This window comes from Syngnathus floridae, chromosome 2 (assembly GCF_059516105.1).
Source record: "Syngnathus floridae isolate MCC-2025c chromosome 2, RoL_Sflo_1.0, whole genome shotgun sequence".
Classification (NCBI taxonomy): Eukaryota; Metazoa; Chordata; class Actinopteri; order Syngnathiformes; family Syngnathidae; genus Syngnathus; species Syngnathus floridae.
The window spans coordinates 7,916,055-7,944,012 of record NC_142414.1 but is presented as its reverse complement, the minus strand read 5'-3'; the positions used below and the strand labels follow the sequence as shown (position 1 = coordinate 7,944,012).

The 27,958-nt window shown below is 45.4% G+C and overlaps 4 protein-coding genes across 8 annotated transcripts; all 4 read left to right on the top strand.

Moving 5' to 3' along the window:
* The first annotated feature begins 478 nt into the window (after positions 1 to 478).
* pou3f3b (POU class 3 homeobox 3b) lies at positions 479 to 3,766 on the top strand. Its single transcript, XM_088369767.1, has 2 exons — positions 479 to 2,386; positions 2,730 to 3,766. The coding sequence occupies exons 1-2, from the start codon at positions 1,154 to 1,156 to the stop codon at positions 2,826 to 2,828; spliced, it is 1,332 nt and encodes a 443-aa protein (XP_088225893.1). The 5' UTR covers positions 479 to 1,153; the 3' UTR covers positions 2,829 to 3,766.
* Positions 3,767 to 13,517: 9,751 nt separating this feature from the next.
* On the top strand, positions 13,518 to 16,938 carry mrps9 (mitochondrial ribosomal protein S9). The gene is made up of 11 exons (XM_088369773.1): positions 13,518 to 13,651; positions 14,178 to 14,360; positions 14,904 to 14,966; positions 15,045 to 15,075; positions 15,150 to 15,229; positions 15,300 to 15,385; positions 15,468 to 15,543; positions 15,608 to 15,776; positions 15,839 to 15,947; positions 16,295 to 16,464; positions 16,559 to 16,938. The coding sequence occupies exons 1-11, from the start codon at positions 13,562 to 13,564 to the stop codon at positions 16,648 to 16,650; spliced, it is 1,149 nt and encodes a 382-aa protein (XP_088225899.1). The 5' UTR covers positions 13,518 to 13,561; the 3' UTR covers positions 16,651 to 16,938.
* Positions 16,939 to 17,050: 112 nt separating this feature from the next.
* On the top strand, positions 17,051 to 20,795 carry LOC148401516 (SLAIN motif-containing protein 1-like). 2 transcript variants are annotated; one of them, XM_088369763.1, is made up of 8 exons: positions 17,051 to 17,741; positions 18,252 to 18,382; positions 18,721 to 18,816; positions 18,917 to 18,979; positions 19,087 to 19,242; positions 19,515 to 19,772; positions 19,868 to 19,975; positions 20,052 to 20,795. In XM_088369763.1, exons 1-8 carry the CDS (start codon positions 17,326 to 17,328, stop codon positions 20,330 to 20,332), a joined length of 1,509 nt encoding a protein of 502 aa, XP_088225889.1. In that variant the 5' UTR covers positions 17,051 to 17,325; the 3' UTR covers positions 20,333 to 20,795. The 2 variants fall into 2 exon arrangements, with proteins under 2 accessions (XP_088225889.1, XP_088225888.1); XM_088369762.1 differs by having other exon boundaries at positions 17,261 to 17,741; positions 18,721 to 18,828.
* Positions 20,796 to 21,496: 701 nt separating this feature from the next.
* Positions 21,497 to 27,529, top strand: LOC148401515 (protein Shroom2-like). 4 transcript variants are annotated; one of them, XM_088369749.1, is made up of 11 exons: positions 21,497 to 21,624; positions 21,916 to 22,252; positions 22,524 to 22,683; positions 22,838 to 22,939; positions 23,102 to 23,119; positions 23,266 to 23,385; positions 23,680 to 25,731; positions 25,854 to 26,243; positions 26,331 to 26,493; positions 26,570 to 26,839; positions 26,903 to 27,529. In XM_088369749.1, exons 4-11 carry the CDS (start codon positions 22,845 to 22,847, stop codon positions 27,173 to 27,175), a joined length of 3,381 nt encoding a protein of 1,126 aa, XP_088225875.1. In that variant the 5' UTR covers positions 21,497 to 21,624; positions 21,916 to 22,252; positions 22,524 to 22,683; positions 22,838 to 22,844; the 3' UTR covers positions 27,176 to 27,529. The 4 variants fall into 4 exon arrangements, with proteins under 4 accessions (XP_088225875.1, XP_088225874.1, XP_088225876.1 ...); XM_088369748.1 differs by having other exon boundaries at positions 26,567 to 26,839; XM_088369750.1 differs by lacking the exon at positions 23,102 to 23,119 and having other exon boundaries at positions 26,567 to 26,839.
* Positions 27,530 to 27,958: the final 429 nt, after the last annotated feature.

The following is a 27,958-nucleotide window of genomic DNA, read 5'->3' as shown; positions in this document are numbered from 1 at the left end:
TTAATTAGTGATACATCGACTACTGTTTATTTTAGTGGATACCCTTAACCAAATTAAAGAATTTGAAACCTCAATTCCTTTTTAATAAATGCTTTAGAATTTGAGCATGAAATCTTTGTAAAGTGTCGTTCTTCTTTGTATTCCAAAAATAATGCTTCAAAACAGGTGCACTGTTGTCCCTAACAGATTGATTGGAAATCTAATACATTGTGCAAAGTTGTTGTACAAGAGCTTACATTCACTTTACGAGCTTCCATTTTATTTACTATTCTGGTTTTGTTTGGGCTGCAATTAAGAATAAACCAATTGGAACCGCCGGAAGGAGTCTTCGTGAGCCTTCAGCGAAGCTGCTGGTGCCTGCCAATCATTCCCCCGGCAGCCAATCAGCGGAGAGGAACGAGGTAAACATCCGCGAGTCCTCGTGCCAGGGGGCGGGGGGGGAGTCGGGGGTGTAAGGGGGGGCGGGACTCGACGGCCAGTCAGGGAGAGAGAGGAGGAGAGGGAGAACAAGCGAATGAGAGGGGAGGCTGGTGAGCAGCGCCTTCCACTGTTCCTACGGATTGTACTTCAACTGGAGTTTGCGGTTTGGCAGCTTTAAATATATCAAAACGGAACAAAGAGAAAGACTCCTCACTGCTGTAAAAAGAAGAGAGAGAAAAGAATAAAGCGAGGGAGAAATCTGACCGAATTACAAAAGGACTCCGCTCATGTTTTTTTTTTAACATCTAACGGGAACATAAACTGGAACTGTGTGGACAATTTGCAAGCTTTTTCTTTTTTTTTCCTGATCACCGAAACTTTTTCGGGGGGACGACGCTTTTTCCATTCATAATTGAATTTTAATGTCCACATTTTCATCCGAGCAACTTTGTACACGGACTGCACATGTTTTAAAAGGATTTTTGCGAAGCTGGAGTTTGTATTCGTCCATCTCGCATGCACAGCTGCCCGCGCGGATGCTGTAAATGCATGCGGATTTTATTCAGTTTTCCGAAACCGTCGTTTTGGCGTATTTACGCACGCATGGTGTGTGGCAAGCCATAACTACTTTTTGACGTTTGAATAATTCATGAGGCATAATTTGCCTACACGAAAGAAGTGACTGTAGAAAGGGAGGGGGCGATCCACCAACATATTCATAAGGCTTGACGGAATGGCCACCGCGGCTTCCAATCCTTATCTGGGCAGCAATAGCATCCTATCGTCGGGCTCGATCGTGCACTCTGACTCGGGAGGCGGTGGCATGCAGCCGGGCAGCGCTGCTGTTACCTCGGGCTCTGGGGGCTACAGAGGGGACCCCTCCATCAAGATGGTGCAAAGTGACTTTATGCAAGGCGCGATGGCAGCCAGCAACGGAGGACACATGCTGAGCCATGCCCACCAGTGGGTGACCTCGCTCCCGCACGCCGCCGCCGCAGCTGCAGCCGCCGCGGTGGCCGCCGCCGAAGCCGGCTCCCCCTGGTCGTCGAGCCCGGTCGGCATGAGCGCCAGTCCGCAGCAGCAGGACGTGAAGAACTCCGCCAGGGACGACCTGCACACGGGCACGGCGCTGCACCACCGGCCGCCGGTGCCGCCTCACTTAGCGGCCCATCAGACTCACGCCGGCGCTTGGGGCAGCAGCACCGCGGCGCACATTAACTCCATATCGGGTGGGCAGCAGCAGCAGCAACAGCAGCAGCAGTCGCTCATCTACTCCCAGCCGGGAGGCTTCACTGTGAACGGCATGCTCAGCCCCGGGAGCCAGAGCCTGGTGCACCCGGGCTTGGTCCGGGGCGACACCCCGGATCTGGACCACGGCGCGCACCACCACCACCATCACCAGCATCACCCGCACCACCAGCACCACGGCGGCGTCAACAGCCACGACCCGCACTCGGACGACGACACGCCGACATCGGACGACTTGGAGCAGTTCGCCAAGCAGTTCAAGCAGCGGAGGATCAAACTGGGCTTCACCCAGGCGGACGTGGGCCTGGCGCTGGGCACCCTTTACGGCAACGTCTTCTCGCAGACGACCATCTGCAGATTCGAGGCTCTGCAGCTCAGTTTCAAGAACATGTGCAAGCTCAAGCCGCTGCTGAATAAGTGGCTGGAGGAAGCCGACTCGTCCACCGGCAGCCCCACCAGCATCGACAAAATCGCCGCGCAGGGCAGAAAGAGAAAGAAGCGCACGTCCATCGAGGTGAGCGTCAAGGGGGCTCTGGAGAGCCACTTCCTCAAGTGTCCCAAGCCCTCGGCCCAGGAAATCAGCACCCTGGCGGACAACCTGCAGCTGGAGAAGGAAGTGGTCCGAGTGTGGTTTTGCAATAGGAGACAGAAGGAAAAGCGGATGACGCCCCCGGGAGTGGCGCAGACGCCGGAGGATGTGTACTCTCAGGTCGGCAATGTGAGTGCAGAAACGCCGCCCCCCTCCATGGACTGCAAACGAATGTTCAGTGAAACATAGAGCAAGCAGCACAGCAGAATATTTTATATCCGATTGCTACACAAAAAAAACACATACGCACAGACTATCGCCAGGATAGCAGCAATTTTGATACTGTGATTGTGAGGGAATGTGAATGAGACTGCAAAACAAATGTTATCTATTTTTCAGCAGAGAGAGAGAGAGAGAAAACAAAGAGAACCTTGAACCGCTTTTCCTCCCAACCCCCTTCAGAACAAACGCATCTTCTTCAGGGGCCTGAAATGTTTTAACCTAAAAGGTTCCTTCTGCTTGTTTCTTTCAGGGGCATTTTTTAGTAGATTACTTAAAAGATGCAAGTGAGGCGAGCGACCAGAGGGTGACAACCACAAGTTCATTCCACCAGGTAATTTTGGCGCATTGAGAACACACCAAGACACCCCCCCCACCCCCACCCCGCCCTCCTTCAACACACCTCATCCCACCATCACCGAGTGTTGTTTTGATGCCCCCTCCCGCCCACCCTCCAAAACAACGACCACTGTCCTGTGTGATCGAGAACAAGGGCCAAGCTTTTTTTTTTTCTATCCTTTTCGATGGAGGACTTTCAAACCAGTCGAAGAACGAATAAAATCCACCAAGCTTTCTTGTTGTATTCATTACCCACACTCGAAGGATCAGGGATTTTTTTTTTCCACGACAAAAAACAAAAAAGACCGGAAGTGGACTGCTCCCCAAAACCCGTCTGATCTGAAAGATCATTTTTTGCTTTCAAGTGGCATTTTTTTAATTATTATTATTTAATGGACGCTGACGTCGTGATGGATTCTCCGTGTCCCCGTTTCTATTTCAACAAAAGAGACATTTGACAAAGACTCCAGCTGCACTTATTTGACGAGGGGGAATTTAAAGAAAAAAAAATCAAAAATTGTTTTGCCAAGTGTGACTGAGTGGGTGCTGCGGACATATTATTAATGCTGCCCTTTCTAAGCAGTATTCTTTGGTAGGTTTTAATAAACAACTCTGTAAAGCCGGCAATATAGATCACTAGATCAGATACTGATCGGAATTATTTACTTTATATTTTTCATCAGAATGATTTGTTTTAATATTTTATTCGGAATACCTATGAATTATTCCAAACGGTAATTTATTTCCCGCCCCATGGACTTGTGTGAGATGCTTTCTTGTTATATTTTCTCTTTCTTATTTTTTATTCTGGAGGAGCACAAATCATCACAAGCTGCCGTTGTTGGTATATTTTGATGTGATCATTTGATTGTAATTTAATTTCAGTAGTAGTTCCGTACGAGCTGATTGAGACACAATAAATTTGTTAGAATGAAATGCAGCCATCTTGTGTGTTAAATTGACATTATTATTATTTTATTATTATTATTATTAAATTGCGATGTGTGTGTGATATTTTTGGGATACACGCATTACCATCAAATGCATTGCTGCTGCATGCTCAGCATTATATAGTCTTAAATAGATTTTAAAATGTGGCGTATAAAACTAATTGTCAAAAATAATTGCACGAACGTTGGCGTTGATTCAGCAGTGTTGAAACGAAGCAAGGCAGTCGTTTGTTTACATGTGGAGCCTCTTCAGGCCCAATAACGTGCCCACTTGTGTGCATGGCCTATTTGGAGTTTGCACATGAAGAACTCACTTGAATGAAATACTAATAGAACGCGCATGCGTGCACGTGTCAGGATGCAAACTCTTTTTAAATTCTTTTCAAGAACGTGTATTATTTTGCAAAATTTTTGGGGGAGGGGAGGGGGTTATTTTTCCACCAGCATTCAGTCGAAGTATAAAGATGTGCTGTTTTTATATTTGAGGTGAATGATGAATTTCATCTGCAGGCCAAACTCAGAAGATTTCGTATGGGTTATGTGTCTTGTCTTATATTTGTGTGTGTGTGTTTAACTTTTCTTTCTCGCCACTCGCCAAAACTCCCAGAACGTGTCCTTGCGATGTACGGTTTGAATTTCGCGGATGAATTCCCGCACTATAGTTGCCTAGCAACCGAATTCAATGATCACATAGCAGCACGTCTTTGTCTCCGTGACTGGAGATGGCTGACGTCACATGCACAAAACTTTCTTTCTCTCAACCGCTTGCTATTTTATTTGCAATCTTTTTTTTTCTCGAGTAATCTCAACTTTGAATTTAAATAATTGTTGCGTGAGCTTTTTTTGTCTGTTTCCATTTGAGAGAAGTCCGCCAAGTTGACAACGCATTGATGATTTTCCACGCACACGCACGCACGCTTGCTTGTGCACAAATAGCCTCAACGGCAATCTGCTGAGGGATTCAAGCAGGCCCCGACACAAAACCAGCTTCAAATCTCATAATGGGTTTTGATCCGCCTATTCTGCCACAGCTTTGGCTTTTTCATGGCTCCTCAAGCCTATGTTGGCAGCGGTGTGTGCGCTCGCGTGGGTGCGTGCTCGCGAGGCCCTCAATGGGAGCCCCAATAATCGAAGCGGCTCGACATGTCACACCACTATACGCCTAAAACCACTTTGTCCGTGATCTAGGGGGGGATTTCTCACGCAAAGCAAACTTTAAAACACCTAATTGCTGCTAATATTTCAATAGGGCTCCGGCAGGAAGTCACTGCTGCGCGTGTCATAAGAAATAATTAGCCCGATTAATATTTTATCTACGCACTTACGCAATAACATCCAATAAGGGCCATGTTACACGACACGACGTGAATATTAAGTAGGGCCAATTAATTATTAGGTCCTGATAAGGTTGATTTAGGCGCACTATATTGAATATTTAATCCATATGGGTTAACACGACATCAGCACTTTGATTTTTTAGCGTGTCCTTTTGGAATCTGTATTTAATCCACGCGTGGAGTATTACTAATTATTCCGACTCGACTAACCAAACGAAGAAAAAAAAGAACAATGCTCAAGACTGCTCATGTTGACATTTTTTTTTTCTTTCTGAGCCATTTATTCGTCAGCATCATTGCACGCAGATACACTCACCTCCTGCCAAATTGTTTCGCATTATTCCCACATTAACGGCAGTAATATAAATGACCTGTAAATTGTTGCCTCTAACGTTGGAATTGTTCCCCAATTAAAACTTAATTTACCATAAAAATGTTTGTTTTAAATAAATCCCATCAGACACACGTTGCACGTAATTGCCATAAATAATTTAAACACTCAACAATTACTGTCGATACATTAACGTAGTGTTTATTGTTTTTGTTGCGTGATGAAAAGAGAAGGACAAACGAGCATCTTGTGGATGTGATTGTCGGGGTTCCTCTTCACAAATTGGGAAGGTCGCAGAGTTGGGAACTGCCTCCCTTTCCCCTTTTCTTCGAGCTTACCTTTGCAAGCGCGGCCCCAGCAGTACCTGTCTGTCTGTCTGTCTGTCTGTCTGTCTGTCTGTCTGTCTGTCTGTCTGTCTGTCTCTCTCTCTCTCTCTGTCTGTCTCTCTCTCTCTTTCTCTCTTCTCTCTCTCTCTCTCTCTCTCTCTCTCTCTCTCTCTCTATCTATCTATCTATCTATCTATCTATCTATCTATCTATCTATCTATCTATCTATCTATCTATCTATCTATAGTTTTGACCCCCCCCCCTCTCAAAAAAAAAAAAACAACCTTAAAGCATGCCGCAGTAAAAAAGTTACCAAAAGCCAATGATTTTGGAGGATTGGCGCAATTAAATAGAAATGTTAATTAATGTACATTTACTAGAATTCTTTGTTAAACTCCCAAAATTGTATATTGTTTATTTTGCTGTAGTTGTTGCGTGTAGTAAAATCAATTTTTAAATGGGTATTTTTATATCGCAATCTAAGAATTGTATTTATTTGTATATATAGTATTACAAATCAATAAATCAATAATTCAACTAAAATTCCTCAATATCGTTGATATAATATATGTAAACAAAGCTAATCCATAAAGAACACAATTTAATTTGGAAGAAAACGTATAGCCCTGCAAATCTATGACCCTGCAGCGCCGTCCAGTGGCCACTTGGCTCGAATTTTTTCATGCATAGTGTTTTACATAAATACGATGACGAGGTTGTTGTTTTTAGCTCCCAATATTATGTTGCAAGATATGTTGCACGCTTTTAGACAAACTATTGTTTTATAAAAAAAAACGTGTTTAATTTTTTTCCCAATGTAAACGTTTGGTATTTGCAGTCTGTTTTGTTCTAAGCAGTCAATTCGAGGGGTTAAAAAGCGCCTGATGATCCCAACAAAAGATGTTCTACAAGGTTTTGTGGTTGCCAAGGGAACCAGGAAGCTAGTTAGTTATCTTTCATATCTTCTACTGTCGACACTGTGTGACTGATTTGCTCGTAGGTGTAATGTGATTATCGTATTTTAATGTGCGTCATATCGTTAGGCAACTTCAGATTTCAACTCAAATTTCAATTGTCTTTTAAAAATCAACATTTAAAGGAATTATTTAAAGGCACAATGCAACATTTAAAGACAAAATAATTGAAGACATTTGAAATAAGAGAACATTTTAAGACTTTAAAGTAGAGAAACAAAAAGTAGTTTGTGGAAGAACATGATTTACCCTGCTGTGTAAGAGTTAAACTTTTTTTTCCCCCAGATGATGTCATATTCCAACAAAGTTTTTCTTGTCATCCTTTTTTTTTTTTTTGTGGCATAGAAATGGCGTGTTTGAAAGTGACATGTATGCTCCAGTTGGCTGTCTGGGGACTGTCCCGACAGGCTGTTGGACCCGGCGGCAGTTACCTTGGTGACAGCACCGGGAGGGGGGGGGAGTCATTGGGGAGCGAGCGGGGAGCCAGACACATCACCGACTCCGATGGCTTTGTCAATACTGCTTAGATCAGGAGCCACGCCAACCTGCTGCGACCCCCCCTCCACCTCTCCCTCTCCCACCGCCCCATGCACACTTCCTCACATGACATCACATGACTAATTGGTTTGTATACATGAAGCAGTTCTCCTGCGTCCATTCATTTCCTATTTTGCTTGTCCTCATTGTGGGGTCATGGCTAAGGTGGAGCCGCTCCCAGTTGACCTTGGTCAAGCAATTGCAGAGCATCACAAAAAAACGTTTATCAAGAATCCTTTTTCAAATGAGACATTCCTGATATTTTCAAATACTTCTGAAAATCTTTGCAGGATGACAAGCCACTGGACTGGTGATGTATTATATGATGTTTTTTATCTGTGCAATCTGAGTATTGGCTGTCTACTTTTAAAAAGGAGACGTCCAAAGTTTTAAAAAAATACTGCTCGCAAACATTCGAGCAAAAGTTGACCTTTGGCTGCAAAACTCTCAGCACGAATGGTTTTGTCGTGGCCATTCGAGCCTACCAGCTCCTAAACGACACACACAAAACATTTCTGACAGGCTGAAGCTGTGGGTGCATGCGTGGATTAAACCGCCGCTATAGAAAAAAAGACAGCCGGCATAAAAAAAAAAAGAAGAGGTGAAAGAATCGAGAGCACCCGGGCCGTCTCGCTCGGTATCTCATTAATCAAAACAAAAAGCAGATTGGAAAACATGCAGGCAGGCAGGCAGCAGCCCCGGTTTGTTGGTGTAACCATTTCTAGCCGCTGGATTTAATAGATTACTAATGATGGGCCGCGGGTCCTTGCAGGTTAGACATTAGAGCCCCGCGCCACAAATGAGCGTGCTAATCCGCAGTTTCCAACTCGATGCGAGCAAGCGGATACGGTTGGCGCTGTGATGCGGAAACGGTTTGCCGCCTGCAGGTAATCTCGGCCCGGTGAGGAGCGGCACGCACGGAAAAAGTGTGAGGATGAACGATCCTCCAATCTGACCAATCCTCTTAGCGAGAGGCAGCTCCTCTCAAGCGTCAACGTTTCCCCGCTTAAGCGGGAGGAGGCAAAGAGAAGAGACGCTCTTTTGCCCATATCAAACGACGGCAACATCTGCTAAATGTGCAAAAATTGTACAAAAAGCAAACACAGAGGTTGCTTGTACTCAAACATCCGAGTGGCTTCCGTTCTCAAAAGCTCATTGAAATAAAAGTAATTAATTGGTGCGATACACCAAGGACGTAATTATCTTTCTTTCCAGTAACTGGCACATATTTAATTACCAGTAATTGTTCCCCGAGCATCGTTCAAAAGTGTTGCACACCAGACGCTTCTGATAAAGCCAACACTAATCCTGCACTTGATACTTATGTACAGCAAATTTGTGACTTTGACAACGCACACATCATCAGAGCCTGAATGCCAAGTAGGGCTTTGTCTCACGCCACACACACACACACACATCTTGCACTTTGCCACCTCAGGGTGCAAATTCCTACCTTTGCTTCCCGAGGTGTTAATGCCTGCCAGATTGGGGGGGGGGAAAGTAATTTGAGATCATTCCGCAACAAAGGCCCGGGATACTGATTAACGCCTCGGCTGCTCTCTCTCGCCAATCGGTGTGGTCCTGTTTAAAAGTAGCGTCGGGAGCTAAATGTAGCCTCGGGGCGTGCAGGGCCAGAGGCTGCCAAGGCGTCCTTCAACATGGGAACAAGGTTTAATAAGTAAACAGCAGAGGCGGAGAACAGAGCTGTGATCAGGCTTCAGCGGGCCAGCCGAGCCCCCGGTACACGCTATTAGCTGATTAGCCCGGCCGATTGGACCTTGTAATTGCGCCGACTTGACCCCCCCCCCCCTCCCTCTGGGCAAATATTTCATTTTAGTGGTTTAACCTTTCTACATTGTCAAATTGCCAGATGTTGAGGAACGCTCGCAGATTTGTTCGTTCATATCGGCCCATACTGATTTGCCCTTCCCCACCACCCCCCCCGAGAAGTTCTGGTGCCTTCCCCATGATGTCAAGTCACGAGCGAGGAGTATCGTTTCAAATCGCCGTGGTCATTAGCCAGGCTGGGAAGATCAATGAGAGCAAGCGTGCATATTAACCCTGCAAAGTGTCCCTCGCTCCAACCAGCAGTGTCATTAGTCAAGGTGCCGCGTTAGGGTTGTTAAGTTAGGTAAGTTAGGGGGGGGGGGGGGGGTCCCCCTGAAGTAATTTTACATTATATGCTCACAAGTAGACTTTTAATAGTGAAATGCATCTTTGTCCAGATTTTTGTTGTTGATTGATGTGTAAGAACATCTGTCCACATGTTGATGGAAAGAAAATTCAAATCTTCCCTGAAGCGTGTCAGTTCCCGGATTCCATCCAATGGGTCGTCTAGCCATCCTTTCACACATTTTCTATGGTTGATTTGATTTTATTTTTTTTAGTCCATCCTGACCGATTTTAGGTTGCCAGTCACATTCACGCCAAAAGACCATTTAATCGTCTCCATGTTTTTCCTATGTAGGCTCGTGATTCTCTAACTCCATGACCCCCCCCCCTCCCTTCATGTACAAATAGTCGATTGTTATTTTGCACGTGTCCAAGCAAGACACGCTTTGACAGTGGTGTGTTTTTATAGATGTCTATGAACTTGAATAGAATGTGTACAATGTGTTTGAGTGTTTGCCCCCCCATCCTCTTGGGACCTTACATTGGAGCAGACTGGGCCCATTATGGGGAAAAGTTTCAGGGGGATGAGGAGGGCAACCGGGGTGCCGGATGTTTTTCTTCGGTCATTCCCAGACATTTGGAGAAGTCTCAGGTTTCGTCCTGTCTACCTTCCAAAGCAAATCCTCTTCCTCTCCAATGAGCCAGGCCCCAGTTCGTTCAGTCTGAAATGGTTTCCTTCCTCTCCAGCCGTTCAAATGAACAAAACACCGAGAGGGAAGAAGGGGAAGGAAAGTAGTCATGTCATCTCTTCAAGCCAGAGATGGACTGAAGTAACCTTTCAGCTGTTGGGGGAACTCAATACGGCGTGTGAGAGGGCAACGGGGTGAGCTGGTCGACAAAGTGGTTCCAGGTGAGGGATGGATGTGAATGTTGGGAAACATTTGGATCAACCTCTCGGAACTGAGGTGGAAGGTCATATCGGAAACACGGTTTTGCTGTAAGCGGGTCTGCGAGAGTTGTGTGGGCCGCCTCAATGCTACAAATACATCATGTTTGTCATGATTAAATCTTAAGGAGAATGTCAGCTATCATAATATTATCATTATTGTCAATCCTGAAGATGGATTTGGATCTGAACCTACATGAAAATTACGTTGGTTTTTATTTGAATGCGTGCGGGTTGTGTAAACGCACTCATTTTTCAAAACAGGGACAAATGATTTTAAATGTATTTATTTGAATATAGATTCCAATTAATAATTCCAATAAATATATTTAAAATCAACATTTGTAAATAAATTAATAAATTGACTATGCATGGAGACAAGCTTAATTTTGATCTGAAATGTCTTATTGTGTCGCATGTATATTTATATTTCTAATTAATCAAATTGAGGGCAGATTCATTTATTTATTTATTTATTTAAGCGCTTTCAATCAAAGCAAAAGTTTCCAGTCGTCAGCAAAGATCAATGAACCGACCTTCTCGTTCCAATACTTTTGGAGAGGAATGTATTTCTGAACAATTTGCCAGAACACTGTCTCATTCCGTTTGTTATCTTTTTCTTCCAAACTGTCAAAGGCTATTATCCGCAGATACAGCGGACCCAAACGGAGCAAGACTTGCGGTCGGCTCAGGCAGCACTTGGGCCCGTGGAGGCACCGTGAGGAGAAGGCGCTCTAATACCTGCAGACAACTATGGCCGCCGCCCAATCTGTTGCACGCGCACTTCATTTCACGCGCTGCCAGAAGTGCTTTGTAATTATCGTGATATTGATGAGGGTTGATTCCTACAGGTCATCGCTGGCACTTCGGCTCCCTTTACGCATCTCAATAAAATGTCTTTATCTATTACTGGTGGCAAATTAATTTCCACTCAGGGACAGTTCTCTGTAATCTGCAGATTTTTGACATGACTGTGTGCGTGCGAGGGGGCGGGGCGAGGGGGCGGGGTGCGCCTTAGTGAATGAACGCGCGCCTGCTGCAATTAGACGCACGCCACCCATTTTTTCCCCGAGCCTTGAACTTTTTACTTCTGTTACGCACTACAATATAAGTTAAAAATGTCTGCTAAGTGATTTACGGTATGAATGACCACTTGTAATTAAATCCAGCGTGGCTGTCTGGCAAGTGCGCTGAATCCCCCGCGCCGCGGCACCGAGGGTAAATAAAGGAGCACGGGCAAAGTGGCCATTCGAGTTTCCGTGTTTGTGGAGGAACCATAATGGATTCTTTAGAGCCGTGAACGGTTTATAGTCATGTTTCAGCATGATGGGCTTATCCCTTCGCACGGCGCTAAGGATATTAGGAAATCAGCGTAAAGCGGCATGGAAATGATGACGGGAGCAAAGCCTCAGCTTGGCAATAGTAAAGCCTTCGTCCTCGGCAAAGTGGGGGAAGGAGAGCTTGGCTTAGCTCCACTGTGTGATATCCTCTGTTGGGATGTGTATGTTGCTGTTTTAGGCGCATAATTAAAAGTGTGCCACTTCATTTAAGAGAAAAGGGAGGTCAACGTGGCCTATTGTGGAATCTCGCCATTCAGTCTCGGATGGGTTTGTGATTTTATTTTCCGCAGCATTGCCTTACCTCTGCGGTGTTTAGCCGTCATTATAAACAAACCCCAGCTTGTCATCAGTAAAAAGTGAAATTTGAAGATCTCCTTGCAGTCCGCCCACGACAAGTCTCCTGTGAGATGAGGAAGGGATGATTAATGTCCCAACTGGTAACTCCACTGTGAATTAGAGAAGGCAGGTCGAAAACTATTTTTCTTGGTGGGCAGGAGGACGCTGGTGGCAAGAGAAAGGGGCAAACACTGTTTATCATCCAAGTGACGACAGGCCTCCTTGAGGCAATCTAACCACACGGCCAAATCGACTGGCACCGGCCTGGAGTCAGTGCCCCTTCACTGTGATTAATCTTCCCATGTTCTTGTTCCAACTCTATCAAAGTGAAGACACGCAACATTGATCTGTAGCTATAGTGTTCTGTACCATGCACACAAACTGTACATATATTTTGTGCATTCTAGTGGTTAGGTTGTGAAGTCAGTCTGGGATGGGTAAACTGGGATTGGAGTGATGGTTGGAATCAATTGGAATAAAACAGGAACAGATTTTGTTTTTTGGAACGTTATGTGGCCTGTTTGCTTTGTAATTGTTTTTGGAAAAAATCTGTTTTTTTTTCCTCACTAGATGTGTCATGCTGCGATGTGGACTGGAGAGCCCCTCGATTACAAAAGCGGAAGTGGCCTATTCATCATTACTTTATTGTTGAAAAATGTTTTGTTTCAACATTCAGTTTACTCGTTACTTCATTTGTCAGTCCTGGCAGTTTGTGTTGTGGCCTGCACACCATCATGTGCCTGTTATTATCCACTTTACAGCGCATTATTTGTTTTTGTTGGTCGAAATGCTTTTTGGGAGGAAGGAATTTATTCATTGAGCTACTTGTTGATAACATATGGGAATAAATTGTATACCAGGCATGTTTTTACATACATACAGTATGATAGGGAGAGACAGAAAGAGAACGAGAGAAGGGAGTGAGAGGAACAAATAAACAACTCATTGATAATTTATTCAATTAAATCTTTGAATATAAGAATATGTTAATAAATAATGCCATTAATATTATCTACTCATTATACCATGTGTCCTTGTATTTTTAACTTTATATTCTTGTGTATGTATGTATGTATGTATGTATGTATGTATGTATGTATGTATGTATGTATGTATGTATGTATGTATGTATGTATGTATGTATGTATGTCTGTCTGTCTGTCTGTCTGTCTGTCTGTCTGTCTGTCTGTCTGTCTGTCTGTCTGTCTGTCTGTCTGTCTGTCTGTCTGTCTGTCTGTCTGTATGTATGTATGTATGTATGTATGTATGTATGTATGTATGTATGTATGTATGTATGTATGTATGTATGTATGTATGTATGTATGTAATCACTGAACATAAACGATTCCCTGGCCTCTGTATCTAATGATTAAGTAAAACTTGTGAAAACCGTTTAAGAAATGAGCAGGTTATTTATTTTCCATGTCCATGCATTGCCTTCGATGGGAACGTTGCCTCTACCAATATGGCCGCCATACAGGCACGTTACACAGGCGGATCTAATCTGCCGAAACGTCACGTCAACTTCCGATGTGACGTCACTTTTAGCCAGCCATCATGGCGGCGCCGTGTACGCGAGCACTCGGCTATTTTCTCACAAAATGTGGGACATCTTGTTCAAGAGTCTCGTCACAGGCGAATCGGCAGGTAAGTTTTTTGTAATCGGCGATGAATATATTCCCAATTGGGCATATTCAACGATATAAAAACAAGAATAAAAGGATATGCCCTTGAGCTAGCATCTTCTTGCTATCACAACTCTTCTTACAGTTGCTATGTTACGACAATACGGAAATATCATTTTATGTTTCAAGCGAATTATGTAGTAATTTAAGAACTAAGGAATTTCATCCATTTTCTTTACTGTACTACACGCATTTCGTTTCTTTTCGTATGTACACGTTTCATGAAAGATAATAACATTCAGTACAGATGTTGATATCTCACATCACCCTTCCTGTTAAATTAAAATAATGTTCGATAGTATTATGCTGATTTTTAAAAATAACCTTAACATTGCATTTGTTCCTTATTCAATCTGTTTCAAACTTATCTCTGATGTGGACTATGACATGTTGGTGAATCCCTTCAAATTTGTTATTTTCTTCACCAATGCAATATTTGTGTTAGAACATTGTAAAACTAATAAAACTCTATGCATCTTCTCCTCTAGGTAGCCCGGAGACAGATATGCACAAGTGCCGTCATGCACAGGAAGAACTTGGCTGCCGCTGGCCCTGAAAAGTTTACGATGGAGTATATCGAGAAGCAGGTGGAGGAATTCAATCTGGGCAAGCGGCACCTGGCCAACATGATGGGAGAGGACCCTGAGAATTTCACTCAAGAGGACATAGATGTAAGCCTGGAATTAATATTTTATTCTGAAATGATAAGAGTATTTGTCGTAGTCTGTGCCGATGACTTGCATTTAATTTCTTTACCTCCATGCCACCCAAAAAAGAAATCTGTTGTGATGCCCATTAAATGTTCAGCTGGCGCCCTCTTGGGAATGGCCGCCATATTGCGGGGGGGACGCAGGGGGGACTTCATCTGTCGTTGCCTTTTACCACGCTTCTTGTCGAACTGCGAGAGCCTTTTGTTGTTCCTCCGCTGCTGATGACGAGCTGAAATGTCAAGGTGCCGCCTGCACACCACCTGCTCGCCCATCCTTGACGCCCTAAAAACAGAGAAGAGCATCTGTTGGATGCTTAGTGAGCACGCGTGCTGAACTTTGTCTGAATCGTCCGCTGGCTGTCAGAGTTGCCGCAAAAATGAGCTCACCTTTCCTTGAACCTGCGGGCAGCTTGTGTCCTGCTGTCTCCATGACCTCCGTTCTTCTCATCTGTTGTCATAGTTTTTACTTTCTTCTAAAATGTTTGTTTTTTCTGCCACGCTGCAGAGAAGCATCGCCTACCTCTTCCCCTCAGGCTTGTTTGAGAAGAAGGCGCGGCCCCTCATGAAGGTCAACACTCGACATGTTTTCTCATCTATCACGTAAAAAAAATATATATATATTATTATTATTGCGTTTCTCCATCAGCATCCGGAGGAAATCTTCCCAAAGCAGCGAGGTACACCACACTGACATGAGCACGTTTCGCCCGATGCTCTTCGGAACTAACGTTGGCCTGTCTTCTTCTCGCAGCTGTCCAATGGGGGCCGGACGGGCGGCCATTCCACTTCCTGTTTTACACTGGCAAACAGGCTTACTATAGCTTAATGCACGTGAGTTTGCCTCCAGTTCATTGCTTAGTCAACAAAATGAATCCTAAATTCCATTCCTGATCGTTTTTAGGACACACAGAGTAAAATCGTCAACATCGAGAAGCATCAGGATCGTCTGCGTGTCAAAGGACTCTTCGACCAGGACGTCAAGCCCATGTGGGTGCACGAATTGCTTTGAGGGACCGAGGAGTCGCGTTATTGTTGCTAGAGTGTAACGACACTGTCCATCTCTCATTAGCCCCCTCGGCACAAGCAGGTGGCTCCTGAAGGAGGAGCTGGAGGAGTTGCTGGTGGAGCCCATTTCTGTTCATGATGTAAGAGCTTTCCACACAAACATTTATCAGCCCACACGTAAGCTCAACTGTGATGTTCTTGCAGTATACTCGCTTCCTTCAGCTAATGGAGCGGCTGCTGTCTCTGCCTTACTGCACCATGGAGGAGGAGTTTGTCCTCCGTTACCGCCAGCAACTCCAGACTCAGTCCAGGAAGCAGACAATCCCACCTCTGGAGAAGGATGAAAAGGGCTTGGCTTTTAGCACCTCACAAGGTAGCTCAGGATTTTATATTGTGACAAGAAAAAAAAGCAACCCATTGTGCGTTGACTCTCAGGACGAAGAAAGTCATCCAACGCCTCGGTGGTTCTGAGAGATGGCGGCTCTGGAAGTGTCACCGTTAACGGGCTGAGCTACATCCGGTACTTCAACGTCTTACAAGACAGGTTGGCGGGAGCCTTATTTTTTTTCTCCAATTACTCCTCCCACCAGACGCCGTGTCTTTATCTCCTTGTTGTGAATTAATTACACAGTTGAGAGCATCCGTGTCAGCAACCTCATACGCTCGCATCTTCTCGCCGTTGCTGAGTCAGGCGTTTTTCTTAATACGTGCTGGCAAGCGGAGTCACTCGACCACGTCGCGAAGGATGCATGGCAATTTTCACAGTTGGAAACTCTCCATGGGAGTCAATGCCATTTTATGCTAATAAAGCAAGAATTTCAGCTTGGTGAAAATATTACGTATTGCAGTTGATTTTATCGTCTTTGTCCATTCTGGGTGTTTTGTGGACAGAGAGCAGCTGATGTTCCCGCTCCAGTTCATGGGCATGCTGGGACGCTTTGACGTGGAGAGCAGCGTGAGCGGTGGCGGGCGCTCCAGCCAGGCGGGGGCGCTGCGGCACGCCATCTCCCACGCTCTATGCAGCTTTGTTTCTGAGAGAGAGGTTGAGATCATGAGGCAAGGTGAGGATGCTGCTTTTTTTTGTATCAATTGCTGATTGAACTCAAATTGTTCTCAAATGTTGGAGTTTTTTTTTTTTTTGTCTTCGTTGGACAGCTGGTCTGCTGACTTCTGATCCCAGACTGAGGGAGAGGAAGAAGCCCGGTCAAGAAGGTGCTAGGAAAAAATTCACCTGGAAGAAACGTTGAGGATGATACCACCAGAACTTGTGAAATAATGACCATCTTGTCATTAGGATACTTGACAAATGGAGCTGAGATGGTCTACGATTCAGAAAACTTTATCAATCATGACGGAACATGAGACATTTGGTTCTCAGCCACCAGGCGCTTGTGTCCAGAACGACTTGGATTATATTCATTAGTATATGAATAAACTACTGTAACTGTTCTGCAAATTTTTGAAAAGCAATATTGTCAGTTTGACTCAATTACAACGCTTGTGAAGAAATCGACAATAAAGCAGACTTTGACTAAGTCACAGTAAACGTTTTTTTAAGAGTAATACCAGATAAACAATTGTATGACCTCACATGGTTTTTTTTTGGGCCAACATTTATAGTGCGGCAGGGTGGAAAACTGTGAGTCGTTTGGAGGCTTAAGATGTTCGCAATGATGTGCAGTAACCACTAGATGGCGACAAATGAACGAAAAACCCATGTGCTTTTAATTCCTACCAGCTACAAATTGTGAAATTATGCTGTAATCGGCGCAACCACTAGATGGCGACAAATGAACGAAAAGCCCGTGTGATTTTAATTTCCACCAGCTACAAATAAATTGTGAAGTTATGCTGTAGTAATTGGCGTAGAAATACAAGTCACACATTTATAAAGTAAGAATTATTTATTCATTTATTTATTTATGACCGTGGCACTGTCTCAAAGAGGCGGCTTTTGTGGAGTGGGCGGAGTAACTTTTTTTTTTCAATTAACGGAAAGAGCCACCAGATTGACCCTGTCACGGTTGACTCGAGCTAGAGATCCAATGGAGGCTGCAGTGAACTTGGTTAACGTGGACCTCAAGAAGAACCTTGCGAACGGCGAGCTGCATTTGAGGAGGGTGCATAAGATCGTCCTCAGGCTGGAGCTCCTCAACAAGCAGAAGCTTGCAACCGGACCCCGGGGTCGAGCTTGCACGCCGCTTCCGTGTCAGCTGGGCTCACCGAGAGCGCCTGAAGACCGTATCCAGTATTTGAAGACGCATTACGAACCGTTAGTTCTGGACGAGGTGGAACTTTTGGACTTGGACGCGACTGGATTTTCTGATCATGAGACGTGGTGAGTGTCTTGCTTGTTGTTGTATATTAAAAAAAAAATTACACGTGCTTTTCATGACTTAGTTTGCCCTGTTGAAAAGCTGACATAACACCAAGCTGTCCATGCAGGAAAATTATTTTGGCATTAAATCACTGCAGTTTTAAATCTTTGTTTGAACATGTTTGTCAGGTTTACCTACTGAAATTATGTAATTGAATTGCTTTGGAAATTATTTGTTTACTACAAATTTAACATTATGTCGATTTGGCATTTCTTATTTACATTTAACTATTAATTATTGCTCTTAGATGACAAATATTGTAAATATGTACAGCAGTGACTTAAAAAAGAACACGTACATGAGACAATGTTGCTACTTTTTAGCATGAGCTTTGCAAAACATTGACAAGCATTAAAATTGACAAAAGCACAACCAGTGAATTCATTTTTTTACATTCTTGTATGGGTTAGCCAAGATTTTTCATATGCAAATAAATTTGACAGTCTTTGTGTGTGGTGTGTCTTTGACAGGTTGTATGTGCCACCACAAACCAAAAAAAACTCCCAAGATCCTGTAACCCCCTTACAATGGTGCCGCCATGTTCTGGAGGCTCCCGAATGGAAGGTAGCGAGGCGTTTCATGCGTCTCCAACTGGAGTCAGGTAAGAGATGGCAAGGTGTGCTTATCAATTTATTCAATCTATTGAGCAGTTGGGATCCTTCCTTTCCTGTCAGCTTTGTTTTGAGACAAAAGCGTTTATTCAGGATGCTGGTGACAGGCGGCGCGGATGAGCTAACGCTACGCTTTTCAAAGACGCCTTTGTCACGTCAATAGTCCATTCAACTGTTTCTTCAACGTTTTACAAGAACCTCCCAAGAAATGCTTGCAATTCTCAATTTGATAAATATTGAAAAATGGATTGTTAAGAAATTCAAAAGTTAAACACAACTGATTTGTTGTCCTCACTCTGAAGCTAGCCTTTCCTTTCAACATCTTCAGCTTCGTGCTGCCGTCAATTACCCTCCACTCCTCCGCCTCTCGGCAAAGTTGCGGTCGTGTCCCCCATCAGCAGCCCAAGGTCGCCTGAAACTCACGGTAACCCACATGGTAACCCGCAAACCAACCAAAATTATGCTTGGGGGGAATTTAAAAAAAAAAAAATAAAACAATTATTTTTGTTTTCCTCTTCCTTTAGCTCACTCTCAGAGCCCCAGTGGGAGGGCAAGGACTCCCACCTTCATCCCCCATCTGACGCGTGGTAAGCCTGCTTTGGTCTCAATGAGCGAGAAGAGCTTTAATTTTCATTTTTTATTTCCCCCCCCCCCAAAAAAAATTAAGACAAATGTACTTTTTCTGGGTTGCCAGGCAGCAACAGCAGCCCGCGGCGCCGCAGCAGCCCTCGGCTACAAGCGGACCATGCCGTCATCCCTCCTGGGCCGGACGAGGATGACTTGGTCCCTCGTGGCTACAAACTGAAGGATCTGACTGATGTGCAAGTGGTGGCACGGCTGCAAGAGGAGAGTAAGTCCAAACCCAAAAGCAACAATTGCATTTCTTTCTTTCTGTCTAATTACCGTCATGCCCCCACTAACTTGCAGACCTCAGAGCTCATCGCTACTTTAGCTTCATTAACCCTTCCAGGTGATTGATTGATTGATTGTGTGTGTGTGAGCGAGTGTCAGAGGTGGGGACTCTTGTCACATGACTTTACTCGAGTCAGACTTTTATCTTGATGTGACAGTCCCGCCTCTGGTTGTGTTTGGCGTGCTATTCCTCATAACTCGCTCGCCCAGAACTCAGGCAGGCTTGCGCCAGCACTTCATCCGCCCTGGCCACCCGACGCAGCCGGAGTGTCACCCTCCCCCTCAGCGCTCGCCCCGACCCGGAAGACGAAGCTGGCGGCAAAGGTCACCTCTACCCGCTGCCGCCATGCGCCCGCACCTTCTCCAGCGACCGAAACTTGCAAAGCAGCAGCTTCCTGTCCGTATGTCCCTCCGCCCCACCTCGCCTCTCCGCAGGCCGATTGCGGCAGCCTTTCAGAACAGGTCCAGGTGAGGAAAAATCGAAACATTCTCTTCTTCAAACTTGACTTGAATGACAAAGAAGCACAGAATTGGATAAGATGTTCTCTTTTTGTGTCTTTCAGATAAGACCCAGAGCAGCTTGCCCAACCTTGCTCGAGCTCAAAGTGTCCCCAACGCTTCTTTACTTGCTACTAACCAGAACTTTGGTTCTCCAAGCTGCTTGTCCTCCCGTGAGTGATCGGCACCTCTCAGATTTCTTCTCAATTTTATACACACGTGTACAATATTATTATGTCTCTACTCCAGCGACCTCGCCAACCTTGCGGCACGCCAGAGTCCAGAGCACGGGGAGAACATCTTCACCGTCACGGCAACCACCCAAGGCCAGCACCGACGTCAGCCCGACGATCAGAGACTTTGCTTCACGTTCACCCGGCGGCGCCGACGGCACCAGCAGGATCCCGATGCGGAGTAAATGCTCCTCCTACTGTATGTCGGGGCTAAGCCCACCTTGGCCAGCCAATAGCTGCAAGATGGTCCAACCAGGGCACAGCAGTAGAAATGCGGTGCGGTTATTTTCCACGTGACGTGGAAATTACAGCACTTGTGTTCCTTTTAATTGTTTTATTTTTATTTTTTTTGCCAATGGAGAGTTGTCACTGCTGCTTCTGTGCACTAAAGAACCTTTTAGAATATTTAAGATCTTTCTAGATTTAGAAGTGTGATTATTAATGGTTTGACCCAATTTGGCAACATATGCCAACAATGCTGCTAAAATCTGTCACTTTTTTATATTTATCAATGTTCACATGATGTGATTTGTGATGTTTGTTCACCTGTTGTCGTAATATATTTGTCTCTGTGTGGTTTTACACAATATGCATGCACACAAGTTTGTTTGGTCACACTTAGCACAAATTATGATGATGTTCTGATTTGCTCTTCACCCAGATTGTCACGGTTATGCATAGGTCAAAGTAGCAATGCGGCATTTGTTTTCTGTTTGTTGCGGCTAATTTAATTACTTTTCATTAAAGACATTGAAATTCATGACTTTTTTTATGAGGTTTCAGTTGATATCTCAGTCAATGTCAAATGATTTCCTGCAGCAATGACAAATGCAAATTTTATATGTGGAATTTGTTTTGTGTACCAAAAATGAATTTAAATTTAGCAGTGTTTGTTAAATTAGTGGGACTCTTGGTGTGTATTTTTATTTTTATGGGGCAGAATTTTAAGAATCCATGCAACTGTTGCTTTCCACCACATTTGAAGAATTTCCTGCAGAAACTGGCACCTCTTGGTCCATGAGAACATAGCGCAGACATCTTCGGGTTACAGGACACGACTCCATTTTTAATCAGATCTCTCAGGTTGCTCCTGCACGACGGGATGGAACCTCCTGAAAAATATCTTCTGTGTTTCACTTTCACTTGTAGCCAGACATCTTCCCGAGTGCTTAGCGTAGTGACGTTTGAATCCAATTATGAGTTGCAAAGCCACTTGTTGGGCTCCAGCGTTTTCGGGTTGGGGGTGGAGACCCTCGGAGGTGAAGTGCGAGATCTGCTCGCCGGGACAGACAAACAAACGCAGTTGATGATGCGGATGAGGAAGCCGACATGAAAATTTGGAATCTGTAAAACGAGTTTTGTGAGTTTCCCTCGGGTGTGCGCGTGTCCAAGCATCCCCCCCTCACCCCCCCGTCGCTACATGAGGATGGTACGACCCAACCCAGCCCATGTTGCCAAGGTGAGCGAACCATCGCTTTGTGTTGGCACAGAATGGCCGCTTCGAACTTCTCCACTTCCTGTTTCCACTCCATTTCGTTCATCTGCTCTGATCAAATCATGCACTTTTGAGAGAAGAACGATTAAATCAGGTACTCGTGTGTGAGTTGGAGATAATAACAGCGAGATAACTTGTGAAACTTTAGGACGAGTGAGTGATTGGTGATTTGTTGTCAGTGTTTTAGGAGCAAGATTGTCAGGTTATTGTTCGAACAGGCACTAAGCTCAATGGTGATGACTGCGGCACTTTGCTTTGTGTGTTCGGGGCCGTTTGCATGTTTGGGCCCTGCTGTCAGCAGGCTGTTGAGTCCGAGAGAGGCTCAGGTGACTTGGGAGGCAGCCGATGATGCAATGCAGAATAAAATTGTTTTCTTTCTCCACAGGTAAAATGCTGCCTGGAGGACACAGGTAAAAAAAACCAAACCCTGCACGGTCAAATAAATATATTCTGGATTGCGTCCCTGGGGAACCAAGAGGAACCAACTTTCGCACCTTTGATTGAGTGTGCGCTCCTTTCTAAAATCCTAGATTACAGCAAGGACACTGTGCTGGTGAAGAACTCCTCCCCTTCTTTCAAATCCCCCCCTTTATAATCCCTCGGAGATCTCCTAGTAGCATAAAGTGTGTTGCACTTGTTGGTTCTGTTTAATGGCACCGAAAAGTCCAACTTCTTTAACTGCAGGGAAAAGTCACATGGTTGGAAACGACGTGAGCATTTAGGTGAGTTTTTGTTTTTCTCTTATCCACAATTTGATATGTCAGATATGTCCAAATCTGTGTTTGAGTTGGTACTGCCAGAACCACTTCAAATCAACTGGCAAATGCTCCATTTTGAAGTTGTATTAGTTTTGGAAGTAAAAAGCCAGCCTAAAAAAAAAAACTCTTGCTGTGTTTATATTGACAATAACGTGACCTTTACCCCATCAGATTAGTTTCTCTCATGCACAGATTATAATGTACACTTTTTTTATGTGTCATTCCCACATTATAGCCTGAGCACTTGGACTGCTCGGAGCCACAAAGCTCCAAAGCATGGCAGGAAAGGAAAATACCTCCCAACATTCCTCCGTGGAAAGAATGTGCTTCCATCAGAGCCTGGCAGCGTGAAACCTTTTTGTAGCCGCTTACATTTGGAGCGCAGAACTACAAAGGTAACACAAGTTGCAGGTCTGCCAGCCTCATTTTTGTCCCTTCAGTTGAGGGTCATTTAGTTGAAGGTTTCGTGGTGTTTGTGTGTTTGCTAGCTTTGCTTCAAATGTGTCTTTGCTTTTTTTTTTTTTCCTCCCCTTTGCTCGCCATTATCAGGGCTAAAATGGTTGATGTTGTGTCAGCACACACCATGCCGTCAGAAAGTGAGGTTCTCGTGGCAAGGTGCTTTCTCACCAAGATCTTGCGAAGCTCCATGAGGTACATGTAGCAAGCGCCCTCTGGTCACGTAGCGCTTAGGGCTGGACAAGTTGGTTCTTCTGCTTCACTAGTTTTTATACTTAGTTTGTCAAGTGAATCAATATTTTCCCTACTTTCACACGAATGCTCAGAGTCATGTTTTTTCCCCAACATGCAAACCAGGAAGAATCACCTCAAAGGGTAGGTCAGACCTAATTAGAAGTTCCTCTGTTCTGCAAGTCGACCAAGATAGCAAAAAGAGACACGGTCGAAGCTCGGTAGCTGCCTTTTCAATTTGCGACAATGATGATAGCATTTGAAAAACTCGGTTGCTTTCCGCTCAACAGGAAGAATGATCTGAGCTCACGGCCTCAGTCCTGGCACGTCTCCAAACTGAACGGGACGGAGTTGGAGAGCCTCGGCAACCAAAGCGGCACAGTGCCAGTGTGGCAGCAGAAAGAACCAAGGTGAGCTTGACAACTTTGGATGCTTCTTTCAAAGCTCAACCACTGAAAGTCATTGGACCAATCATGGTGCGTCCATCCATCCATCCATCCATCCATCCATCCATCCATCCATCCATCCATCCATCCATCCATCCATCCATCCATCCATCCATCCATCCATCCATCCAAACCCACCCATCCATCCATCCATCCATCCATCCATCCATCCATCCATCCATCCATCCATCCATCCATCCATCCATCCATCCATCATGGTGGCCTAACCCTAAATCTTCATGTGACTCTCCACACCAGGCTCAAAGAGTGGTCCAGTCAACCAGGCCAGAATAACCAGCAGCTACTAACCAGCCAGCTCGGCTCAGTGCGTGTTATGGAGAAACTGGAGCGTCCTGCTCACCCTTTCACACCAGATCGTAGTTCTCCGACAAAATACACCGGCATCAGCAAACCTCTGGCTGCTTCAGAAGGCCGAAAAGTCACATTCGGCTGCTTCTCCATTGGATCCAACCCTCTGGTTCTAGACTCACTCGGCAGTAAAGGAACCAGTGCGGAAAACATATTTTTCAAGGCTCTTGGGGATGAAGGTCACCTGCCAGTGGAGTGCCCCGACTACCTTCAGACTTCAGACCTTCAGTTCGATGAGCGGAACTCCTCTTGGATGTCAAGTCGATTTAGGCCCAGCATCAGTTCAGTGTGGCAAGTACCGGAAAAGAAGTCTGAATCTTCTCCTCCACCTTCTCGTGATGGAGGTCGTGTTGCCACAAGCATGCTGCCGTACAGGACACTTGAAAGGTTGGCTGAAGGCAAGTCCAGATGTAGCGTCACATCACTGTCAGACAAAGTTCTTGAACACAACCAAGTCCACCCAAACAAGCATTTCTCATTGTCCACCACTGATATCAGACAATCAAACGGACCTTCTCACCACAAACAGTACATCGACGAGAGGTTCTTTCATCCCAAGTCGTGCTTCGCTCCTCCCACCAAGACTCAGAGTGTCGGAAATTATTATCGCAGTTTACAGGATCTGCCCACCAAAGCCTCCAGCCATAAATTGATGTGGTGCTCCTCAGCCGCAAGTCGAGAAGATTACAAATACTCTGCAAAGCTGGAGATGGGGCGCAATGGTCTTCTGACATATGTTCCCCTCTTTGACCCTCAGATCTCTGATCGTTCTCACTGTCTTGGTCCACAGGATGCCATGAAGAGAAATGAAGCACATGTCATGAAAAGAATTTTCCCAGCTCACCAAAGTAGTCTCCACAAACCCTGGGTACCACAAAAAGACCACCGAATATCCCCCTCAGAAACACCCTTGCTTCATTCACTGGCACAGGAGACTCGAAGTCAACCGCAAGTCAGGCCAAGGAGTATCGTGTCCTCCAAGAACCTCTCCGACTCCACGCTCGGCGACAAAAACAGTCGGCGCGGTGACCGTTACGCCACCACGTTACGGAATCAAGTGCAACAGAAGCGAGCCCAGCTCCAAAAAAGCTGCAGTGCCGCAACGCTGATCCACCACGAAGATCCCGCCGAGTGGAAATACGCGGAACCTTCCGTAACTTGTTGCGTGTCCTCCTCAAACGCCTACAAAGATAACCTGAAAGAAGCACAAGCTCGGGTCCTCCAGGCTACCTCTTTTCAGAGACGTGATCTGGAACCCCTCGGAACCAAAAACTCTCACGGACGCGTTCGAGGACGCAAGCGTTTCCCCTTAGCCAAACAGGTGCTTTCCTTCTCAGAACCTGACAAGATAGATCGAGTAGGAGTGGACAGAGCGCGTCAAGATGGAGCTTCGGTTCAAATGAAATTCTCAGAGGCCGAGCCAGCCTTTTGGAAACGGGCTACAACGTCCGATACGGATGTGAAGCAAGTTCCCGTGAGAGCAGTTGAAAGCAAAGAGAGTAGGAGGATATCTGCTGAAGCTCAGGAGACTCCTCCATCTGTGGAAAGCTCCCCAGGTGTGTCGCTCCTTCAGGAGCAACAGAAGCTGGGAACCTTTGCAGAGTACCAAGCCACGTGGAACAAACAGAAGAGAACGTGGGAGACCAAGATCCAAGGCAGGTTTTACTCTGCTGAGAACATCTTGGAGACCAAAGCTGAGGAAAAGGTAGCGTGCTTCCATGAAAGATCCAGATCTTCTCCATCTGCAGACTTCTCCCAGGATTTCCTTGCTGCCACACTCCAGCCCCCGTCGAGTTGGAGTAGCAACCCTCCCGGCTCTCCTCAATCAGAAGAAGGCAGACGAGATCCAGAGAGCAAGAAGGAGCAGTCGGTGTTGTCTTCTGATTTGTGCCTTCCTTTGAGTCTGATGGACGTGTCCGTGCAGGAGGATCCATGTCTCGGGTAAGCGGCTTATCTCAAAGTCTGCATCATCTCCTTGACTTCTGGTTACGCAACGCTTTGCTCTTCTTGTGATAGCAACAATGACCAAATCATTGATTCATTCAAATCTTGTGTGATTTCAGATCTCAAAATGACTCCAAGTCCTCGAAAGCGGTGATGGACATCAACAACACGTCTGCCGTCTCCGAGCCTCGCTCAGACATTATTTCAGTCGATGCCAACGAGACACGCCACTCCTCAATTCAGAACTCCATTAAGGACCCCGGACAGCTCCGACTCAAGGCCGGGATTCCTGAGTGCAACCTCATGGCTGAAGAAGATACCAAGACAGAGCAGCTGGTGAGAGATATCATGGACAAAGACAAATCCCTGATGGAGATCTTAGATCAGACTGGAAGGAAGACCACAATGGACCTGATGGAGGGTCTATTTCCCCAAGAGAAGCAGATCCTGGAGGGGGCCCAGCTACGCAGAAAACCGTCAAGCGGCTCCAGGTTGCCCACCTCAAGCAGGTTTGTCTTCAGCCCAACCATGTATCTTCTCTGACTTCAGTCAAACTGATCTTAACTTTGATCTTGTGTTTGTGTCCATGCTGTTAGGAAGGACACAGAAGATGTCTCTGCAGCGGCTTCGCTGCTTCCCAGTTCCTCCTACTACGACACTTCAGCTCCAAAGGCTGAGCTCCTCATCAAGATGAAAGATATGAAGGAACTGGAGCAGGACTCTGAAGATGAGCTGGAAGTGGACCTCGCAAGTAAAAAGGTGACCCACTTTTCATTGAGCCATGATATTTCAAATTAAGAAGACAAAAAAAAACTTTATGGAATCCCTGCAGCAGGAGCTGATCTCAAGCCTGGCCAAGAAGCTGGACGTGCTACGGGAGGCACGACAAAGTCTCCAGGAGGACGTGGAGGACAACGAGGCTCTGGGCAGCGAGGTGGAGAGCGCCGTGCAACGCTTTTGCTTGCCCAACCAGCTGGACAAGTTTCGGATGTTTGTGGGTGACCTGGACAAAGTGGTGAGCCTGTTGCTCTCGCTTTCGGGTCGGCTGGCTCGTGTGGAGAACGCTCTCAACAGTCTGGAAGATGGAGCTCCACAGGAGGAGAAGGTAGGTTCCTTCAGAAGATAATCATAGATCACATGACTAACGGCTCCCATCTCCTCTTCTCAGCGCACCCTGACCGAGAAACGCAAACTGCTACTGCGGCAATACGAGGACGCCAAGGAACTGAAGGAGAACTTGGAACGCCGGGAGCGTGTGGTGTCCTCCGTCATGGAGGCCCATTTGGACCCCGAGCGCCTGGATGACTATCGCCATTTTGTCAAGATGAAGTCTGCTCTCATCGTGGAACAGCGTAAACTGGAGGACAAAATCAAGCTGGGCGAGGAACAGCTCAAGTGCTTGTTGGACAGTCTGCCGTTGGAGCAGCGCTTGCAGTTTTAAAAAAAAAAACATCTGGATGGGTTACAATCTTCTAACTGTGATTACGGACCTGAAAGCACTTTTGGAATTCTGTCACTTGAAGGGGATTATTGACTTTTTTTGTTACTCAAAATGGCAGAAACAGAAGACAACAGAAATTGGATGCGTGGACATTTTGTGAATTCATGTTTACCTCTAAGACACAAAATGGCCGGCTGCGTTCAGACTGTGGACATTGCCGCCATTTGTTGTGTATTGTTCGTAATTTGAGCACACAAAAAGTTTGATTGCTTGCTTTTGTAAATCACTTGAGGTGAGCAACTTGAGGTTGTTTTCTACTCAGTAAAAACTTTGTCGTGATAAATTGAAAAGTCTCCAATTGCAAGTCTTCGGTCTGGTCCTTTGCGAATTGACCCGTTTACTTACTTGGAGTACTGAACTTTGTTTGAAATAGGCGTTCTCCTGTCTGACCAGCACGTGTGGCTGAGAAGTGAGAAGTTACCGGACTGGTGTCACAGGCGATATTTTGGACTTGAACTACGACCTGTGAGTAACCCCCCCTTCATTAACATCACCCTGAAGTATTAAACTGTGACCTCAGCTCTTGGCAGCCGTTGAAATTATTTCCACATGATTTTGTGTACTTCTTCTTTCTCTGCTTCAGGTTGTCAAGCCATGAGGACGTTGAGCAATCATGTGACAGTAATCATTGGTGATAAGTCATGGAGACCAAAGTTCTGAAACTTTGTTCCAACCTTTATTGAAGAGACTGACATCTTCAAGAACAAAGAAAGCGAGAGTTCT

Excerpts from the sequence above, each read along its gene's own strand:
- mrps9 (XM_088369773.1), top strand. The coding sequence starts at position 13,562 with ATGGCGGCGCCGTGTACGCGAGCACTCGGCTATTTTCTCACAAAATGT. Across the intron at positions 15,386-15,467 it reads GACCAGGACGTCAAGCCCAT|CCCCCTCGGCACAAGCAGGT; the intron begins GTGGGTGCACGA and ends ATCTCTCATTAG. Across the intron at positions 15,948-16,294 it reads TTCAACGTCTTACAAGACAG|AGAGCAGCTGATGTTCCCGC; the intron begins GTTGGCGGGAGC and ends TTTTGTGGACAG.
- LOC148401515 (XM_088369748.1), top strand. The coding sequence starts at position 22,845 with ATGGTTGATGTTGTGTCAGCACACACCATGCCGTCAGAAAGTGAGGTT. Across the intron at positions 25,732-25,853 it reads CAGGAGGATCCATGTCTCGG|ATCTCAAAATGACTCCAAGT; the intron begins GTAAGCGGCTTA and ends GTGTGATTTCAG. Across the intron at positions 26,494-26,566 it reads TGGACCTCGCAAGTAAAAAG|CAGGAGCTGATCTCAAGCCT; the intron begins GTGACCCACTTT and ends GAATCCCTGCAG.
- LOC148401516 (XM_088369762.1), top strand. The coding sequence starts at position 17,326 with ATGACCGTGGCACTGTCTCAAAGAGGCGGCTTTTGTGGAGTGGGCGGA. Across the intron at positions 18,383-18,720 it reads GCGTCTCCAACTGGAGTCAG|CTTCGTGCTGCCGTCAATTA; the intron begins GTAAGAGATGGC and ends CAACATCTTCAG. Across the intron at positions 18,980-19,086 it reads CATCCCCCATCTGACGCGTG|GCAGCAACAGCAGCCCGCGG; the intron begins GTAAGCCTGCTT and ends CTGGGTTGCCAG.
- pou3f3b (XM_088369767.1), top strand. The coding sequence starts at position 1,154 with ATGGCCACCGCGGCTTCCAATCCTTATCTGGGCAGCAATAGCATCCTA. Across the intron at positions 2,387-2,729 it reads TGTACTCTCAGGTCGGCAAT|GGGCATTTTTTAGTAGATTA; the intron begins GTGAGTGCAGAA and ends TGTTTCTTTCAG.